A 9,668-nucleotide genomic window follows, 5' to 3' on the forward strand; every position below is an offset into this window, starting at 1 on the left:
GATCCTGGCCCGTCTCCCTGGAGACCATCAGTTACTCCTCCTCCACCTGTCGTTTTGGAAGGGGATGAACATTTTGAGATCGCTGATATCCTTGATTGTAAATTGAAACGTGGTAAACTATGGTACCTTATCGAATGGGTTGATTTCGGTCCCCAGCACCGCGAATGGGTGGAAGAAGGGGATATTCGGGCCCCTTACCTGATCCGTAGTTTCCACAAGAGGTTCCCGGACAAACCGGGAGGTCTCCCGCCCAGCCCGGGAGATCTCCCGCCCGACCCGGGAGGTGTGTTTTAGATGTATTTTAAGGGGGGCAGTATGTCAGTAAGCTGCCATTCTGTTTTCTGTGACCTCTGTGTACATATCTTTACCCTGTTGCACCCGGCTTGTTTTTACTATCCTGCTTCTGTGCTGGAATGCATAAGATAACTACTGGTGGATGTGTGGGGGAGAAGATGCTGTAATGCTTGCCTATTACTATCTCATGAGAACTGCACCTGTGTTTTGTCTGATGTTCTGCCTGGTTCCCATGGCCTGGGCGCGCAACCGTTTCATTAGCCCGCCAGCGGGAATATTATTCATTGGATATGTATCTGTTTGAATTTCCTTTATTATGCTCGCCCTACCTGTGTATCCCCAGTTCTAACAAAGAACGTGTTTGAGTATGTCTTCAACGCTTTGAAATAAATTTTGCTTTTCTTGAAAACGTGGATTTATTCTCGATGCTTGGGGATCCAACAACAGTGTATCCCTATCTAGATGATTGGCTCTTTGTAGAAGATTCCCCAGGTAAACTGTGTTTAAGGTTTGCCCTAGACACAATCCAGTCCCTGGGTTTTCTGGTAAATTGGCAGAAGTCCTGCCTGACTCCCATCCCATCTATTGCCTTTATTGGGGCATCTCTAAATGCCATAGAAGGAAAGGTGTACTTGCCCCTTCCAAGGGCCAAAACTATGATGGCCCTTGTATGGAAGTTCTTATCCAGCAGATTCCAATCGGCTAGAAACATGCAGAAACTTCTGGGCTATATGGCTTCAACTACTGCAGTGGTTCCTTGTGCACATTTACATATCAGGCCATTAGTTCACAAGGAACTTTGATTCCAGTTCTGAACTGCAGTGGAAAAAATTATCTGTCCCAAGAGCCATTTTAAGATCCCTTATCTGGTGGTCTATCTCTGACAACCTCCTCAGAGGAATCCCACTAGGGGTGCAGTCCCATGACTTGCATTTGTTTACAGACAATTCCCTCACTGGGTGGAGGGGGGGGCTCATTGTCAGGGACTAAGAGCAAAGGGGTTATGAAAGTAGTAGAAGAAAAGAGATTGGATTTATACCCCATCCTTCACTACCAGAAGGAGTCTCAGAGCGGCTTACAATCTCCTTTCCCTTCCCCTCCCCACAACAAACACCCTGTGAGGTAGGGTGGGGCTGAGAGAGCTCTTTTGAGAACTGCTCTTGAGAGAACAGCTCTGAAAGAACTTGTGACTGACCCAAGGAAAGGGAAAGGGTCCACCCTTCATATCAATCTGTTAGAGTTGAATGCCATCAAACTTGCTCTCACTTCTTTTACAGAGATAATCAGAGAACATCATGTCCTGGTAGCAAAGGACAATGTCACCACAAAGTTCTGCCTGAACAAAGAAGAAGGCATGGGATCCCTCTGCCTGTGCAGAGAAGCCACACTCATATAACAGTGGGCAATAAGACACAGGGTACAGCTGACAGCTGTTCACATAGCTGGTCTAGACAGCACCCTAGCAGATAGCCTGAGCATGGACGCAAACATAGATGAAGAGGGGTCCATATCAAACCAGTAGCTGGCCCCAATTTTCAAAGCATGGGGAGACAACAGCAGACAACAAAAAATACCACCAGAGCAGCCATGGGGAAGAGTTCACTGGGGCATGTCTTCCAGTGGCAACCCCCCTTGGTATTCTGCACAAGGTTGTTTCGAAAATAAAAGAAGACTGCTGGCCCAGAAGGGCATGCTTCCCCACACTGTGGAAACTAGCCAGAGGGTGATATATAATACTGCCCCCAAAGGAAGGTCTGCACATAGGCCCTGTTTGTCACCCAGAAATGGGACCGTTGCACCTAGCCACTTGGCTAATCCTGCAGCAGGGAACTCTTCAAAAAAGGTAGAGCAGGTCTTAACAGCCTTTCGTAAAACCCATGACGAGGTCATATGAGTACAAATGGAAAAGATTTGTGTTGTAGAGGGGCAAGCAAGGGTTCAACCTGTGAGCCTGCAATTTGAGCAGGATTTTTTTACTATCTCCTGGAATTGAAAGAAGGTGGCTTAGCTGCCTCGTCGATAAAGGTTCACTTACCCACCATCTCTGCTTAGCATGGTCCAGTTAGAGAGTGGCTAGTTTTTTCCACTCCTGAATCTAAGAAATTCCTTAAAGGTTTGCTTAACATGTTTCCACCTGTTGTACCCCCGGCTTGGGATGGAGCAGGAGGGGGAGGTGCACCAGCATGCCAGGGGGCCACCAGCTGTGCCTGCTGCACCAGCCGGCCTGGGGGGACTGCCAGCAGGACCTGAGAGACCCCGGGATGCCATGGAGGCAACGTTCAGCGGCACCCCTGAGAAACTGGCATTCTTCCTCCTACAAGTGCAAAAGTTCCTGAGGGACTGGGGTCCCACATTCGCATCAGACGAGCACTGAGTGGATTATATCACTTGGTGCCTGCGGGACCAGGCCGCAGATTGGTTCATGGGGCTCCACAGCATCTGAGGCCCAGAGCTCCGAGATGTGAACGCTTTCATGTGGGCCCTCCGATGGCAGTACGAGGGCCTGCTGGAGAGGGCATGCACCCGCCTGCGGGGCCTGTGCCACGGGGCTTGTATGGTGCGAAAGTACTCTGATGAATTCAAAATGCACGTGGCCAAGCTGCAAGGCTGGTCAGAAGAAGTCCTCATCGAGTTCTGCCAGGCCAGCCTGAACCTCACAATTCTGGATCAGGCTCTAGCGCAAGGCAACCCACTGATCCTCAACTGGTGGATTCAGGTGATGTGTGAAGCAGAGAACCGAGCCCATCCGCTTGAGGATGTACCAGCCCAGAAGCGGCCCCAAGTCACGGGAGACCGTGCGGGATCAAAGGATGATGCAAGGGCTATGCCTGAGATGTGGAGCCCCTGGGCATTTCTTGGCCAACTGCCCCCTTGAAAAGGGACAGGGGGAAGGAAAGCAGGCAGAAAGGAAGGAAGAAAAAAAGAAAGAAAGAAAGACCAAGCAACCGGGGACCCAGGCAAAGAACTCAAAGGCTCTCTAGGTAAGTGAAAGGGGGGATCTGGACGGCACCTTCTCCAGCGGAGATGAACCCTCACCGGCGGCGGGAAAAGGCTGGGACCTGCTGTGAATGGCGCAACCTGGCAGGTCCGAAAGTCCAAGGTGCAAAGCTTGGTGAGAACCTCCCCCCCCTGTTTTATTTGACTGTAGTGAACCCCGAACTAGGCACCCAGATTCAGGTGTGGGCCTTAATTGACTCGGTGTGCCCAGAACTTGATTAGCTCTACTTTAGTCACCGGGTTGGGAGCACTCGTTCATGTACTCCTGGAGCCCCTAGTGTTCACCCAAATGGGTGGGTCCCCTATGAAAGAAGCCTGCAAATACCAGGCTGTACCATTGGGGATGGGAACCCATTGGGAGCAATGCTCCTTCATTATCATCCCCTCAGCCAAATTTTCAATGGTACTGAGCAATCCCTGGCTCTGAGATCACGACCCGTATATCCAGTGGAGCGGGGGAGCCCTGTACTTCCCTGACCCCTGATGCAATGGACATGAGTGAAGGGCAGAGTGGGGGGAGGTGCCAATGTCTACCCTGGAGCGTGTGTGCTTGGCGGAAGGTGAACTTGACCTGATTCCTCCTGAGTACTGGGACTTGGCTCAGGTGTTTGAGAAGGCGGAAGCAATGAATTACTCCTTCACCGCAAAACTGACTGTGCTATAGAAATACTGCCGGGGCACAAGATGTCCAAAGGAAAGTTGTACGCCATGAGCCCAGCCGAAAAGGAGGAGCTGTGTAAGTTTATGGATAAAAACTTGGCTTGGGGCTTCATTTCCTCCCCTTTCGCTGCCCCCGTGCTTTTCTGGAAAAAGAAGGATGGGGGGTTGAGACTGTGCACTGACTACCGGGGTTTAAACGCTGTGTCCATGTCTAACACTTACTTCCTGCCCCTTATCAAAGATCTCCTGGCTGAGGCTTCACAGGGGCGCATATTCACAAAACTGGACTTGAGAGATGCTTATTTTTAGGTGCGCATCCAGGAGGGGGATGAACACAAGACAGCCTTCAATACCCCGCTGGGTGAATTTGAATACCTGGTGATGACGTTCAGGTTGGCAGGGGCCCTGAGGGTTTTTATGAACTTAATCAATGAAGTGTTTCACAAGCATTTGTACAAAGGGATCCTGGTTTATCTTGATATCCGGATCTATTCATGAGATAAGGAATTGCATGTGGTTTTAGTGAGGGACAGCTATTTGCCAAATTCTTGAAGTGTGAGTTCCATAAAGACGAACTGGACTTCCTGGGGTACTGGATCTCAGGGAAGGGACTCCAATAAGGTGCAAGATGTGTTGAGTTGGGAGCCCCCTTGGACCCAACGCTAGCTACAATCTCTTCTCGGGTTTGCCAACTTCTACCTGGCATTCATCCCCAATTTCACCCAGGAAGCCCTACCCCTGACAGACTTACTGAAAACAAAAGGAAAGGGTCCTGAGGGCAATAAACTGAGTACCAAGTTAGACTGGACCCTGGAATTTGATAAACTTAAGGAACTGTTCACCTCTGATGAAACACATCACCCCGATGAAACAAAGCCCTTCGTGATCCAAGTAGATGTGGATGTGGCCATAGGGGAGGCATCCTGCAAAGGGGGGAGGACGGAAAATTACACCCGTTAGCTTACGTGTCCAAATAACTCTTCTCTGCCTAGAGAAACTGGGCAGTTTGGGACAAAGAGGCGGCCGCCGTTAAGCTCATCCTCACTACTTGGAGGCATTGGTTGGAGGGAGCCACGGTACTGTTTGAAGTATGGACCAACCATAAAAATTTAGAAGTCCTGTGCATGCCCAGACAGTTGAGTGCTAAACAACTCAGGTGGGTGGAGTTCTTCTCTAGGTTTTGTTTCACCCTCCAACCACCTCCCCAGAAAGTCCAACTTCTTGGCTGATGCGTTGTCCTGCCTTCCCTAACATGCAAGCCAACGGGAGGAGGCAGTGGACATGATGTTCACACCTACCCAGCTGGGCAGTGCCATTGTTACGTGCAGCCAAGCCAAACAGGAAATCCCTGAGAGGGATATTGATCCCTGGATCTCCACATTCAAAACTGCTTTTTCTGATGAGGACCCGGGGGACATCCAAAACAATGACTCAGTGGTGCAACAGGACAATGGGTGTTGGTACCGAGGGGAGAGACTATTCATGCCCAAAGCACTGAGGGAGGAGATCCTGGCTTATGGGTATGAAAATAAACTGGTGGGGCATTTTGGATACCTGAAAACCCTGCACCTCCTTCAGAGCGGATATTTCCCAATATGTAAGCTCCTGCCAAATATGCTTAATGGGGAAGAAGAGAGTGGGGAAACTGCCTGGTACATTACAGCCCCTTGAGATCTCTGACAGGCCTTAGGCTGTTATTTCAATGGATTTTATAAATGATTTGCCACCTAGTAAGGGAAAGACTGTCATATGGGTGGTTGTGGACCTATTCTCAAAACAAGCACACTTCATTTTGTGCAACCAACTGCCCACTGCTAAAGCTCTGGCCAAATTGTTCATGCAGCAGGTTGTGAAGCTACACTCCCTTCCCTGCAAGATTATCTCCGACCGGGGGTCACAATTTGTTGCCAACTTTTGGAAGGAACTGATGGTTCTCTTGGGGATCGAGCCGGGTCTGAGCAGCACTTACCCCAAGACTGATGGGCAAACTGAGTGGGTGAATCAAGTAGTAGAACAATTTCTCAGATGTTTCACTAACTACCAACAAGATGACTGGGCAGACCTCCTCCCCTATGCAAAGTATAGTTATAATAATTCCATCCACAGTGCTACTGGACTTTCACCTTTTATGGCTGTGCACGGCTTTGAGGGAGCCCCCCTCCCCACTGTGGCCTCTCTAACCTCCGAAACAGGCAATTTGCATACGTGGTGGACCGACCTGAGAAACCAATGGTCCACCATACAAAAGACATTGACTAAGGCTAAAGAGGATTACAAAAAACAAGCCAACAAGGGGAGAGCTCCCGAGTGGGGCTTAAACCCAGGTGACTCTGTGTACCTCTCCACCAAACACTTGAATGGGCTCCAGCCAAGGAAAAAGCTGGGGTGGAAATACATTGGCCCTTTCAAGGTGTTGAGAGTGATCGATAAAATAGCTGTGGAACTTGAATTGCCTAAAGCTCTAAAGCATATCCATCCTGTCTTCCATTTCAGTTTGCTGAAGAAGGATCCAGGTCTGAATGCATGGAGACCTTGACCAGCAGACCCACCCCCCATGGTTGATGGTGAAGCCCACCAAGAAGTTGAAGAAATCAGATTCTAAATTGAAGCAGGGGTGCTTATACTATCTGGTCAAATGGAAGGACTTTGATGTATTTCATAATGAATGGGTGTGAGGCAAACATGTTAAAGCCCCCACAAACACTACCCCCTCAAACCTGCAGGGTGAGGGGCCTTTGGGGGGGCATAATATCAAACTCATTTTCCATTTTATTTCTTGCTTGCCATAAAAGTTGGGAGGGGGACAAGGAGAGTGTGAATTCTAAACACTTTCGCTTTCGGATGCTTTGAAGTAGATTGTAGATTAGCATGCCTGGGAACATGCACCGGCCTTGAGTCTCAGCTTACACTGTCTGGCTTTTGTCTATGTGATGGGGGGATGTCACCAAGGTGGGAACTTTGTATATCTATTGCTTTCGTGCCTCCATTTTCAGTTCTAACACAGCCAATGTACAGGCTGGATCCTATCAATGTCTCAATAAACTTTTCATTCTTCTGAATGACTGTTGTTGGGAACTGATTTCTCCAAGAGTCTGACAAACTGCTGTTCATTGAGTGGTCTTCTGTGCAGGCACACATCCCTCCCTCCTTTCCCTGCTGTGAGTTGCTGACTGAGCAAAGGTCTCCTCACTGCAGCGAAGGGAACTGAGGGAGGAGTGCTTGCCCCTGCCTCTTGTCACATGACCCTTTGAATGGGAAAGGAATCTCTACATACTGGGGGGAGGGGAGCGCTCCTAGAGCCTAGAAACGTCTTTAAAGACTTGGAAGCCGTTCTCCACGGCAGGACTACAGTCCTGCAGGTCCCCGTGTGTGCCTGCACAAAAGGCGCTCGATGATGCACAGCGGTTGCAGGTAAGGGCAGCATGTAAAATACAGATTTCTATCTCATTCCCTGCATCATTTTTCTATCTTAATACTGTAGTAACTTTGGCTAACAAGGGGTGGCAGTAATGACATGTGGAACTGCTTTGAGTTGGGGTTGCTTCTTTTCCCCTTTTTTTATTGAGCCCTTTGTTTTGCTGACTCTCCAGGTGCTGACCTGTATGCCAATGCCACGGCCGTAGGGAACACAGAGGTTTTCCAACTGCTGTTTGATGATGACACCAAGAGAGCCTGCTTCCGTGGCTACTGTGGCACATATATGGCCTTGGTGAGTCAGTCTGCAGGCTGAGAGGAATGGGTTGGATCAGGCAAAACCAACTACTTCAGTTTGTCTCCCAGCTATACACAGTAGGAGGGAGGGGCAGAAATCACCAAGATGTCTTCTTTTGCCCCACCATGCATGCCCTGTTAGTCAAGAGGATAATAGTTTCATGTGAGTGTTCCTGTTGATGGATGATCTTTGGCAGGCAAGTGGTCCTCACCGAGTAGGCTTCCCAAACTATTCCTACCAGAAACTAGAGTTGTGGAGGAGGGTCAGAGGAGGGGTCCTTTTAAAAGAAATTAATAAAACAGAAACCCAGTGATGACTTTAAAGACTAACAAAAAACGGGGAGATGGTACAAAGAGAGGCCAATTTGAAGCACTACCCAATCAAAGAGAAGTTCATCCATTCAGAGTGGATGAGGACCACTCCTACCGGACTGTAGGAAATAGGCATTGGAAGACAAACACGAAACCTAATCAAGGACGGCACAGTGCAAAACATAAATAAAATATGCTGGCATAAACTCTTAGTGGGGTTTTTTTGTTTTTAATTTTTGAATTTGAAATGACAACACATTCACAATAAGAGGGTCCTGAAATAAAGAAACAGAACCTATTTTGTAGAGACATAATATACCACTAGACTTATTTTGCTCCAACAGATTAACATAGCTTGTGGAATTCTTTTCAAAAATACATCAGTTTTCTATCATTATGTAGACTAAAAGTCCTATTGATAAAGTCAAGGACATTTGCCCCAAGAGCATGAAAGTTGGCATGAGCAATCTGTCTGATAAATGGCACTGTCAAAGGATCTCACGGCCAAGCCCTGTTTCAGGGTGAGGGGCTGGCTGGGCAAGACAAATAGACAAAAGGCCTGTAGTGTGAGTTGTCACCCCTCAGGATGCCACTGCCACCAGTCATTACCTATCTAGACAGCTAGAGACCAAGGGAGTCCCAGGCCTCTATTCCTCCCAGGTCTAAGAACAAGAAGTCAACTCTGTGAGGCAGAACACTTACAAGGTGAATTCCAGAAAAGTTACTTGGGTAGCTATAGCCAATACGGGCTAAAGTATTGGATTCAGATTGAAGCCCCAGAGTTCAAGAACACCACAAAGTATAATTAAAGGGATTTGTTAAAAGATTGTGCAACAATCTCTCCTTATATATAATTGAATAAGAACATTCTATATGAACATTCTAAATTTCACCCCTTTAGTGTTAGGCCGAAAAAACTGCCACTCAGTAACACTGGCTGGGTTGACTGGCTGCTTTGTGCAGCCCCGCCCAGCGTTCCAAGGTTATTTGCATATGGAAGCTGATTGGACAACACTCTATTCCACACCTCAAACTCACCCCCCCCGCAAGGCAGTTGGGATTTTTTCAGTTGAGAGAGGAGAATGATGTCAGCTGCTCCCTAGGCAGAGGCTGTGGGGGAGGGGGGTTGTAAAACTTAAGACAGACAGGCAGATAGGGTTGCCAACTCCAGGTTGGAAACTTCCAGGATATTTTAGGGATGAAGCCTGCTGAGGGTGGGGTCTGAGGAGGAGAAGGAAGAGGGGGACCTCAGACAGATACAATGCCATACTGCCCACACTCCAGACAAGCTGTTGCCAGTCTCCAGGTGACAGCTGGAGAGATCTTAACGCTTTGGTGCTACTTCAAAGTGCTGCAATTTATCAACACAGTAGTGTTTCAGAAAATCTTTAGGAATTGTTTGGTGCATTTACGATGGGGCTCCTGGGGAACTATTGTTGCCAATCTTGGCCCAGCAGCCATCAAACCATTTTCTTCAACCCCCTGCTGTGCAGCTGACTCCCCCGAGGGTTGCCAATCTCCAGGTGGGACCTGGAGTTCTCCCACTGTTACAATTGATCTCCAGATGACAGAGATCAGTTCCCCTGGAGAAAATGGATGCTTTGGAGGGTAGACCCTATGACCTCCAGTCGCCGGCCCTGGAGTGGGTGGGGGTGGGAGGGAAAACGGGCCCTGCAGCCGGAGGCCTCTGCCTC

At 48.7% G+C, this 9,668-nt stretch overlaps 1 protein-coding gene across 1 annotated transcript in view; it reads left to right on the forward strand.

Annotated features, from left to right (window-relative positions):
* The window catches only part of LOC107121401 (fascin-like), a 46,172-nt gene that overhangs the window by 25,993 nt on the left and 10,511 nt on the right, over nt 1-9,668 (forward strand). The window contains exon 4 of the mRNA XM_015424313.1: nt 7,542-7,660. Coding sequence (XP_015279799.1) covers nt 7,542-7,660 — 119 coding nt within the window. The remainder of the gene's footprint in view (nt 1-7,541; nt 7,661-9,668) is intronic.

Source organism: Gekko japonicus, unplaced genomic scaffold (genome assembly GCF_001447785.1).
Source record: "Gekko japonicus isolate JY-2015 unplaced genomic scaffold, Gekko_japonicus_V1.1 scaffold2581, whole genome shotgun sequence".
Classification (NCBI taxonomy): Eukaryota; Metazoa; Chordata; class Lepidosauria; order Squamata; family Gekkonidae; genus Gekko; species Gekko japonicus.